Consider the following 12,026-nt stretch of genomic DNA (forward strand, 5'->3'; position numbering starts at 1 on the left):
ATATGTGTCTGATCACTGACCTTACAACATGTGCATCGAACAGCCACTTCCCTGACTGCACCCACCACTGAGACGATGAACGCCAGGGGGACATGGTTCGTGCTTGCTGTTGGATTTGATTTAAGGAACTAGCATCGCTCTTGACATGCAGCAAGCCCACAACCACCATCTGTTGGATTCAACTAAATTAAGAGCTACATGAACATGCTCAACTTGAAATCTAAGCAGACTATTGTAAATATTGTAGCAACAGCATTCAAGATCTCATTCTGTGGCATCCATTTTCAATCTCCACAACAAGGAGCTTTACTTAAATTTAACTAAATCAAGGGCCACAATTGCTCTTCAGCCTATTTATACCTTACCTGAACAATAACTGGATAGCCACGGGCTTCATTTCTAGCCTTGGTCATAGACACTGCCAGCACCAGGTCGGGGTTGCTCACCAGGTGAAAGGTCCTTGGGGAAAACAGGATGAGGCACATTACCGGCAGCATGAGTAGCTTAGCGGTCCCTCTGTACCATGTATCTGTGTGTTGCCTCTCAACTCCACACCTGCTCTGCGATAACGGATGTGAAGGGATGCGAATCCTTTCAGCATTTCTGCCATTTGTACAGTAAGCACAATGTTAAGCTTTCTCTCTAGAGAGTGCTGGAGGAACACTGCAGGAGGCTCTCTGCTCTTTCTGGCTGCAGCATGGGGTCAGGGTGGATGGTGGGATATCAGGGATGCTCTGCCCCAACCAGGTACCCAGCATGCATTGTCCCTCGGCACCCTCACTGCCCCGACTTGGCCTGTTGATCATCTGCAGCCCTCCTGACGTGGATACCACATGCTCCAGGCCTTCTGCCACAACGGCACCCCCATTCCCTTATGCCCATGTGCCCAGCAACCAGCTGCACCCCCATATATGTTCCAGAGGGCTGCTTCCTACTTGCGCAGCACCCACAAACCAGGTCTGGCCGGGCAAACCAGCAAACTTCTCTGCCATCCAGCGGGCTGCAACCACACCTTTTCCAGGGAGTTCTGAACTCCAGCCCTGGGGGCCGGAGGAAGGGGGGGGGGGGAGGGCAATAATTCCAAGTTGGTCCTTCCTTGCATACGTCACCCCTGGAGTAACATATAGAATTTATTCATTCCTTAAAAGATCTGATAATTACTCTTTTATCAACATTGAATAATTCTTTATGTTAAACTTCCCCTGTTTAAATCACTGTATGGTTTCTGTCACCAGATTGTACCCAGACTGATATACTCTCCTCACCCACTGAATTTATGAAAGGCAGTGTGGCGGTGTGAATCCAGAACATGGATTCTGGAGCCACAATGCCTAAGTTTGAGTCCTGGGTCTACCTTTCAGTAGCTCTGCTTTGCTTAACAACTCTGTGCCTCAGTATCCTCATCTGTAGAATGGGATAATGGTGCATACAGGACTATTCATTAAATTAATGCATATAAAATACATTGAATGTTGTCTGGCCTGTAGCACATAGTATTAGCTACTATTAACATTATTAATCATTGTGATTTTTTTAATAGCTTTCCCTCAAATTTTTTTCTAAAGGAGTTTTCCCTAAAAGTCCAAGATATATGGTGAATCTTTTTAAGTGATTTTATAATGGAGCTAACATAAAGCCTCCTTGACTGAAAAACAAAATCAAAATTATTAAGCTAAAACCCTCACATTCTTTTCCTTGCATCACTTAACAGCACAAATAAACCGAACATTCAAGGCTCTCGTTTGTATAGAAAAAGCCAGTTCTTTACATCGGTCAGCCGAGTTACATTACAGACCAGCAGTGGCATTCCTGCTGTGGAAAACAGAACTCTTCCTGAATAGAAAACTTAATGATGTGGGATTGAAGGGAAAAGGAGAAGGTGGGAGGGGATCTGTTATAACAGTAATACATTTTTCCTTTCAAGACTTAAAAAATTCCAGATATCTCATTTAAATCTCTGAACAGAAAACAATGTATCCTCATTATAAAGAATTCACAAAGTACTGGGGAATACAGTCAAATTATAACCGAATTTTCAACATTACTCTGAGTGCTACAAGATGATCTCTATTAATCTTACAGTGTATTTCTTCCTTCTATTTTTAGCTAACGAAGTATCATTTTAAATCCAAAATGGGTATTGAATTTTATCAAATTCCTTTTAAGCATTTCTGAAGACTGTGCAATGCATGATCCTCTATACTGTTCATCTCTGCAGCCTCAGCATGTTGCATACTTTTCTTATTGGCACTCAATATTTTTCACATGAATGAATAAGTGCATATTTCTGCAATGACCTACGGAGATGCCAAGATTAGTTACCTAGCTATCTCTACGTTTTTGCTGACTGGAATGGATGTAGCAACGTTTCCCATGCTTCAGTGCCATGCTCAGACACGACAGTGTTGGGTTTTCTTTTCCTTTTAAAACAGTGCAGTCAATTGGCACTCGCCCATAGCAGGAGCCTGAGCTTATAGACTTCACATAAAACACCCCCATGTGCCAAACAGCAAAGTGGGAAATGACTCCATGTCCCACCAATACCCAGCACAATATCACTGCCTCCTCTGTTAACATGTGCTATGTGCACACACACGTCACTTCATCTCCTGGAGCCTCAGTTTCCTTAGCTGTGGAATTGAGTGACTAGGACTAGAAGATTTTTAAGATCTCTTTCAGCTCCACATTTTTCCCTGATGCTATATTTCCCCCTCTACAATTGTGAGGGGATTTTCATCCCTGATGATTTTTTCATATATTTTCATATTTCCCTTTAGAGACAAAATGATTAATTCAGATTGTGCTAGAATTGAAAATTGGGGGAAGATGCCAAATTATCTCAAAGGTTGACCGGGGCCATTCTTCTGTAGGGCTGGGAATCAAGTGCATGAGTCTTTGGCAATTTCCTACTACCTTTCAGTGCCCCCTCACTGATTTCTTATATTTCCAGCATAGAAAACATGTTATCCCAGCAAGACCTGGATGAAAGGACTAATGGTAGAAAATTCTCGGTACAGTGACAGCCACTTAATACCTCCCATGGTGTCGGCAGTGAGCTACTATGCCTACAAATTCGGAATGGGCAGTTGCTTTTCTAAATGCAAACTGACTGCATGGGCAAAATATGGAGGATCAAAAGACTGGTTCACATACATGGAATTTTCTACAGGTTTCTGCAACATAGTGCAACCAATGTGCCCAGTCTCACCAGCTTATCACAAAAAATAGGTTTGATATCTGATTACATGAAAGGAAACAAAGCAAAATGCCAAGGGAAAATGTGGAAGAAAGCTCAGAATTACTGTCACTATGCAGACACACTTCTGTAACAGGATATATATTCCTCTGAACTGTGCTTGTACCTAATCATCAAGACTTCTGCAAGTGTTTGTGAGAGTCCCTAGATGGTGACACACGTGCTCATGAGCAAATCCTGTCCTACTACCCTTCCCCGTCACTGCTCTACCTCTTCTCTCAGACTCTAAAGTTTCTGACCAGGGATCAATCAATATCACCATCTCCCGCCAAGTGGTCTTCTCTTCGATGGCTTGACATGGGGAGACCTCAAGACAACCAAGCTGAAGAGTGTTTTGGAAAGTGGAAGGAGACTGCTCTCCTCTTTTGTATTACACGTGGTTAGATTTTCCAAAGCAGTGCTGGTCGTGGTCCGACATTTCCAAGTTTTAACAAACTTCTCTTTCTATTTTTACCTAAAGAGACTTCCCCTCCTCCTGCTTTCTCCACAGCACTCAGTATGAAAAAACAAAACCAGTAACAGACACTCAGCATGACTTAGAACTTGACTCTCTCTTCCAATGACCTAGTGTTTCTGAGTCAAAGTCATCACGCTTGGCTTTTTCCTGCCTAAGGGTCACTTCTGTCATTCCCCATGCTTGCTCACCAACGTTCATCAGCCATGCTTGAATTCCAACTTAAGCTCAAGCAGGATCTCTACTATAATACAGAAAGTTGAGGCAGTAAGGTGTATTGCTAAGTTCCAGAAATGTGGAGATGCGGTAGCACTAAGCTCTGTAGGGGCAGGGGTTTTTAAATGTTTTGTTCTTTGCTAAAGCACCAACACTCAAAACACTGCCCCATAATAACCCTTTGCAGCTGAATGAATGAATTCTGGTCCCATAAAGCAAGCCATTTGCAGGGACAAAAGCCTGCTTCTTAGTTCTCCATTGCAAAGACAGCTTAGCTAGGATGAATGGGGCCAAGGAGCACACTCACCACGTCTGTCTACACATTGGCTTCTCAGCCTTCTCTAAGACAAGCTCAGCAAGTATTCCTTCCTGGCCGCTTTGTCACCTTAGACAGCGAGCAGAGTAAGGCTAGCTCCTTTCCAGCCCACGCTGAGCCCTCTGCTGCCACCTGACGAAACTTAAGCAATCTCTCTCAAAGCAGTGACTCCAAAGTCTTTTGTATCACAAACCTTTTGAGAATCCAGTGAAAAATCACAGCAGTTTCTGGGGAGGTGGAGGGGTGGGGGGGAGGGGGAAAGGGGGAGGGGGTGCAGGGAATGTATTGCACCAATACACAAATTTTGTCTAGTATTTCAAGAGACTGAAGAGGCCCCTGGAGACCCACCACATAACACTAATGGTAGAAGCTGAAACAAACCAATCTAAAAACCAAGGAGTTGTTTTCTTTCTTATTAAGGAAATGTTCAATCATGCACAAACACAGAGAGAAATGTGTAAGAAACCAACATGGACCCAACAGCTATCCACATTCTCCCATTCTTGCTTCATCCATTCCCCTCTCAACTTGAATAATTTTTGCTTTTACTAGAATTGTTTAAAGCAAATCTGATACCTCTTAATTGTATCTGTAAATACTACTATATATATATACGTATATGTGTGTGTATGTGTATATGTGTATATATATATATATATATATATATATATATATATATATGATTGCATTTTTATTTTTTTCACATAACCATTCAACCATGATGACACCCAACAAAATTAACAAGCCTTCCTTCATACCATGTGGTACTGTCAAATTTCCTCTGATTGATTTGGAAATAACTTTCTGACAGTGGTTGGCTTGAATCTGGATCCAACCAAGGGTCAGCCTTGGATTGGTTTGATATATTTGTAAAAGTGAGAATTCATTTTCACTGTGGAAGTGGAAGCCATATCAGTTGGTTACCTGATGGACTAGGGGAGGGAGGGAAGTTATGCAAGAGGGGAGGGCAGGAGATTGAGTTAATGAAAAAGTACTACAAAATTTTTTTAAATGGGGACTTTTTTGAAATGTTACTTGTACCCTTCAAATTATAAAAATAAAATTAGATGAGGGTCCAGTTTTCTCTTGACCTCAATGGCCAGTTAAAACTATGAACCCAGTAGGTCAGATTTCACATTTCATATCTGAATCGATAGAAGATAAGTTGTATGTAGACTACTGACCATTTACATTTGACTTCACTCTCTTTCTCTTCCTTGAGTAGGATAAAATCTTACTGATTATGTCAAATAGAAAATCTAAAAGTCCTCAGATATACCCCTGCCTGCTCTGTGGGGATCATGCTGGTTCTCTTAGGCTCCTAGTCACCTTTTGATATATCAACCCCCAACTATAATGGGTTTACCTGCTGCCTTCCTTGTGCATCCAGCGTTGATGGCTATCATTCGCTTTTTTCTCCACCAAAACTACCTCCGTGCCTGAACGCAAGCCAGGACCTGGCACCCCCAAGACTAGCTGAGGAGCTGCACGGCTTATAATTCGCCCATCTCTGTATTCAAATTGTTGGTGGCAAAGCTTCTGCAATTTACTCTGTTTTGGAGAATGGCTGAGATAAAGAAAATCCCATTAGTGGAGGAAAATGCCCCGTGAACTTGGTTTGCTGGAGATGCAGGTTCTCGTGGCGAGCGACAATGGTGAGGCGTTATCATCAGGACAGCAGCGATGCTGTCGGCCTCGTACTGCCAAGCTGATGTGAAAAGTAGAATTCTGAGTTTATTTTCTAACAGAAATATTTATCCAATATGAGAAATTCATCAGCAAAGACAAAAGAAATTCGGTCGAAGAGATCATTTAGTTAAAGAGGAAACAGAAGTAGGAGAAGTAGGGAAGCTATAGAATCAAACCAGAGCGATATAAAGGAGCTCCGTTTAAACCATGATTGGTTTCATCCTCTATCTACACTATCCCTGGCAAATAGAATATCATTCTCCAAGTTTTTCAATCTTCCCTAACAACTCATACAATATCATAAAAGAAAAGAATGATATGCTAATGAGTTAATTTAAAGCAATCTCTTACTTAAAGATCTTAAGGCATTAAGCAGGCTTATTAAACATTAAACATCACGATGTATTGGTAATTAAATTAATTTATAAACATCTATTAAGCCCCTACTATGTGTATGGACGAATGTTAAATGTTGAAGTACCAAAACCGTTTAATTCATATAAACTGCTGTGATGTTTAGCTAATGTCTAAAGATTATGGAACATGCAAAGTACTATAGATTCCTGTCATCTCACTGGACATTGACCAGAAAAAAAATAAAATTAAAAAGGAAGAAATTGCATTTTACTAATTTTTTAAAGACATCAGGGCATCTTACATATTTATTTATAAGTTCATTCACACATTTATTCAACAAATATTATAAGCTCTGTGCTAAGTTCTCAAGAGGCAAAGTTGGATGAGCTTACTGTTTTCACAGAAAGATACAGCAGTGAATAAGAAATTAAACACAGCTAAAATGAGAAGGAACTTCCCACCAACACTTGCAAATACATCAATCAAAAACACAAGAAAAACCGAAATGTGTATGTTGATGTAAACAGAAGCCAACAGCAATGCAAACCCTCAGGGATATTTCTGTCCCAAAGTAAGCGAATCTAAGAACAGGTAGAAATCTCCAACAGGAACCCCTAACAACTTTTACCTGTATTTCTTCTGTAGTTCCACCTTTTTGAAGAGCTCTTCTTCTATTTTCTTTGGCAAACTGTCACCCTCATCAAAGGTATGAGAAGTTTCCTGCCAGGCGTACTTGAAAAGTGTGTGACAAGCCTTTATTCGGAGATGGGCTCTTGCATGTGAATCTCTATCAAGGTTCAGAAACAAACACAAGTCTACGAATTCTGATTTATACTCAGAGAATTTTCTCTGAGGTATAGTCTGGTCATATCCTGAAGGATATTAGTGGATCCACAAATCATATTTCCAAAATGGTGCTTAACATTGCAAATCTACATCCTACTAAAACATAATTTACATCTTTTAATATAAGGACATAAATAAAATTCCTCAATCACATAATAAATAGCATTCATCTTTGTTATATTTACTCAGGAAAAAAAAGGGGGGCCGTGTATTCTATTTCAAAAATTTTAAGATTAAGACTACACGATAGTTTAAAAAATTCGTAACGAATATGTAATAAGATCTCTCCCTACCCTGCAAGTGGGTCATAATTCTGCCTGGAACAGTACAACCTAGATTATTGGGTTTCATGAAGTTTATTCACTAGCCAATGTTAAAGTAATCTTAATTAACTTAACGTTTCCTGTCAATAAAGACATCTAGGGAGACTCAAATAGCATCAGCACATACGTGCCAGCTTTTGATAGAGAATAATGTACTAAAACACTTACAGTAAATAACCATCGTTTGAATAAGTGTGCCAGCCTTCTGGTTTCTGGTTAAGATGAAGATGTGCACAGTAGCATAGCCACCAGACAGACCTGCGTGTATCATGTTCCAGGCCACTGGAAGGGCACTTTTGCCTTCCGTGGGATCATGACACTATGAGAACTGCTCAGCGGAAGGCAGGATAAATATACAGGCAAGGCAGCAAATATATTTCAGTACCCCAAATATGCATATGTGTAAATAAAGTTCTCTGGGGGAAGCTATGATTGTCAAGGTCTTGTGGTAATTTGATGTAACTGTAAGCAATATGAAATTACCAAAATCTTCAGGGACAATGTCTGTGTTAGCAGAACAGACCATACATTTTTCCAATGTAACGGAAGCATTACATGTGGATATGAAGCTGGTGGGTAACAACTGCCTCATTCAGAACTGAAGCACAAGCAGCTTCTCAAGTCAAAAAAAAAAAAAACAAACTCAGTCAGTTAAAAAAAAACACTACAGTGCCATCTTGTGTTAAAAATAAAACACACAGCTTTCCCACCAACTGCATTTCTTTGAGGAAAGGAGTGGGTTGGAAAGGTCATATTTGGCAGGGTATAAACAGTAATCTTCCTCAAAATCCAAATGTTTCATTTGCTAACTTGGAATTTATCTAGATGCTCTTGGGCTTCCAGACTAATAAAGTACAGTCAAGTCAATTTTAGAACAGCTATTTTTAAATCCATCTTGCTTTACATATAATTCATTCATTTTGTTCATTCACTCATTCATTCATAAAACTAATCATTCTTTAGTTGGTCATTCATTTCTTTAACATCTGTCTATGATAGGTGCAGAGTTCTAAGTATTGGGGTACAATGATGAACAGAACAGATAAGTTCTCAGGGGTTCATGGAGCTTACATTCTAGTGGGAAGAAGAGAGAGATAACAGACGAGTAAATGAATACATAAATAAGACAAGTGCCATAAGTGGAATAAAACAGAATATTGTGATAGAACTTGGCTGGCATGGGGTGGGGTCTGCTTTAGCAATGGAGTCAGAGAAGGCTCTTGTGAGAGATGGCATTTGAGTTGAGAACCTGGACCATGGGAAGGAGTCAGCCATGTGAGGACCTGGAGGGAGAGAATTCTTGGCAGAGAAAAGAACAACTGGAAAGGCTCTGAAGCAGGACTATGTTTGGCTCATTTGAGGAACAGAGACATTGGTGTGACAGGTATGGAGAGAGTGAGGGGAAAGGTAGAAGAGGCTTAAGAGGTAGGTGGGCAAGGCCTGCCCATAATGCAGTGAGGAAAAGGGAAGCTCCCCCCACCCGCACCCCAGAGCTCCATGCTTTGAAGCCTTTTCTCCCATAAAGCATCAAAGCAGAGGTTAGTGCTCCCAGAGTTTCTTCCCCATTTGCTTCTTACGTTTTCTACCAAATACCTTTACATAGAACCTGTCTATCAAAAGGGTTCCTTCCAGATTTATATTCTAGCCTCCTGCTGTATGGATGTCCCTTCTTAAATCATCCCACTTATCAAATATGTCAAAATTGTCAAGCAAACATTTCTAAGAAAGTCCAGGGAAATGTTAGTGACTTTCCAATGTGAGATGATTTAGGATGGAGTCATCAGAAGTGGTTCAAAGAACTCATGAAGTTTCGCCTGGAAAAGGGACAACCCAGTGGCTGTTGATGGTGAGCTTTGAGTATTTTAAGGACATTTAAGTAGAAGAGGAATAGAGCATAGTACAGAGAAACAGATGAAATCTTTGGATGGAGATGTTCTAAATAACTATTTCAACATTAAAATGGGCTGCCTTGTAAAATAGTGATCTCCCTGTTACTAGGCGTATTCAAGAAAATACTATCAAAAGGGCCAGCCTAGAATGTGCAGGAGATTCCTGCATTATGGTCTCAATGGACTCAATCACTTTTACCTCCAGGACGCCCCACTTTGATGAAATCTATGAATCAGAACAATGTAAATTTCAAAATGAAAAAGTTTGGTTCCTAAAATAAAAGTTGATATTCTTTAAGTATAGCAACAATCTTTCAAAACAGTTTATAATGGTGATATATAAATTAATTTTCAGTTATTGCAATGGTAATTGGTCAGCTATTTTGGGTTTTATAATTTGGAAAGTCATTCAATCATTCCTTCATTTAGTCAATAAATAATGACTAATGTCAGTTACCCTGCTCTTCACAGATGTGCGACCAAGTTTTTGCTCTCAAAGAATTCCCAGGTTGGTGGTTGTTTGGGGGATCAGGGGTGGGGAGGAAACATTGTTACCTATAATCATTGTCATGATTGAATTCAATGATGACGAATCCTTCCAAAGGTAAGAACAGAGCACGCCAAGGCGCTTCAGGTGGAGAGAAATGAGTACGTGACTCAGAGGCCTGCTATAGTGCATAAATGGAGCAGGCCACATTCTCCGTTCTCCAGCTGCTGAGCTGGAGCGTGGAATTCATGTGGCAGGAATAAAAAAGGTAGAGTGGAGGTGGGCATGAGGATACCAGTGAGGGTCAGTGACAGGCCTGGACCAGAGTCAGAAGGGCTCAGGATTCCAGACTAAATGTTTTTTCTGTCTGTCTGTAGAGGTAGGCATTAAAGAACTGCATAAAAAGGATTGTGTTTTAGAAAGATAATTACCCATAGATGGAACTTCAGGTGTATTGGAAAGAGAAGATTATGGATATAAAGACCAATCAGAAAGCTATATCAGAGATCCAGAATGATAACCATATATTAACATGCATCCAACTTGAACCTACATTAGGAAAGAAACTTAATTGTTCCCGAAGTCCACATTTATGGAAACAAAATATGATGGATTCTTCAAATAAATGTCTGCAATTCTAAGATTCTAGTCTTTTTAAAAGAGTCACATTTTAACCAAACTCCTGAAAGTACATCACTGCGATGGTTGAACACTGCAGCTCCAGCTCTACCCTTTTGCCAGGAAACTAAACACTAGCTCTTCACTTGACATCCGTCTCAGAAACTTGGCGTGGGTTCCCTTAATGGGCTCTGTGCTGTTATCAAGCAAATGAACTCAGTTCAAATACCAAGCAGGTAGCTTTTCTGGGCACACTGATTACTTACAGAATTTTACTGGAAGCACTTTCCGTTGTTAAAGCATTTTTTTGCATTTGGTCTTCTTCTGGTTCTACTGTTTGTTTCTCTTCTCCGAAACTTGCTATAGGTTGACGCACAGTAAGCTTGGCTCCAGACACAATGTCACTTTGGATTTCTAAAACAAGAGCTGAGCGGAAACACACAAATTGCTACCACGTATTAGTTACGATTGCAGAGAACTAGGAATTTGCAAACACATGCTAAAATAAAAATGCAGAAAATTTCCAGTTATTCGGTGTAAGAGAACAAAGTCTAAGAGTAACTGATAATTGTTCTTTACATTAATAAATTGGGTTTCACTTAATTTTTGTTGATTTTTTTCTTTTCAAGATGTTCTTAGTCAAAAACACTAAAAATATGTCTTTCCCAAAATAAGTTTTTGTAAATTCTAACTACTTAAATGGGCTGCATTATTTAGAGATATGTCTCCAGATCATTCTCTGGGATCCTAAACTCCTCAGTGAAGGTCCTCAATCCTCTGAAAGGCTCATGCAAAGTTTACTATACAGTGTTAAATATATACAACAGGGTAATTTTTGAAATTATATTAACAATTTTTCTCTGTTGCCTTTCTGTGTATAGGGCTTTGTCCTGGTTCCTGCAGCAGCCTTAAGGGAAGGAGGAAGAACACGAGGAGATGAGAAACGTTACAAAAGGAAAGCAAAGGCGCAAAGATAGTTTTAACTTTCAAGCACAGCATATGGCCATAAGACAATGGCCATGTAAGTCAAGATGACACTGTCATAATTTAGCATTTTTCCAAATACCTTTAGCTCCCATTTAGCACTTCAAGGGTTTAAGCCTTTCCTCAGGGTTGATCTAGAGAAAACCCATCATTTCTGGGCCTGAGGGAATCTGAGGCAGAAGACAGAGGAAGGCCGAAAACCAGTATGGGGTATCTGATTCCCCTATATCCTTCACTTCAGGTATCGTAGCTATACCCAGAAAACATTGTGGACACTGCCCATTTTCAGGACACTGTGGCAAGTCACCTTTCAAGCTGCCCTTGCCACACCACACCAATCTGAACTTGGATCCGGTTTCTGGGAGGTGCAGACATGAGCCAGGATCTACTAAGTGCCTTACTGGGGGATCTTCCAGAAGTGGTTGCCAAGCAGAGGTCAAGGGGTCCTGCAGAAAAGACTTGCAGAGACGGCTACACAACCACGACCATGCTTCAGAGGGCCAGAGGAAGCAGAGGAGAGGCTGAGGCAGGCAGGAGGCACCACCGACCCAAAGCACTGTCTGAGCCAAAAGAATAAACGCCATCACCCAA

General features: G+C 40.5%; 1 protein-coding gene across 1 annotated transcript in view; it reads right to left on the bottom strand.

Annotated features, from left to right (window-relative positions):
* DCDC1 (doublecortin domain containing 1) overlaps positions 1-12,026 on the bottom strand; it is a 382,580-nt gene that overhangs the window by 45,570 nt on the left and 324,984 nt on the right. Inside the window, exons 26-29 of the mRNA XM_088789501.1 lie at positions 10,718-10,877; positions 6,917-7,075; positions 5,609-5,809; positions 366-459 (exon numbers count right to left, since the gene is read on the bottom strand). Of these exons, the coding sequence (XP_088645627.1) occupies positions 366-459; positions 5,609-5,809; positions 6,917-7,075; positions 10,718-10,877 (614 nt within the window). The remainder of the gene's footprint in view (positions 1-365; positions 460-5,608; positions 5,810-6,916; positions 7,076-10,717; positions 10,878-12,026) is intronic.

The sequence above is a fragment of the Rhinolophus sinicus genome, chromosome 14 (assembly GCF_057876585.1).
Source record: "Rhinolophus sinicus isolate RSI-liver-muscle chromosome 14, RSI-T2T, whole genome shotgun sequence".
Classification (NCBI taxonomy): Eukaryota; Metazoa; Chordata; class Mammalia; order Chiroptera; family Rhinolophidae; genus Rhinolophus; species Rhinolophus sinicus.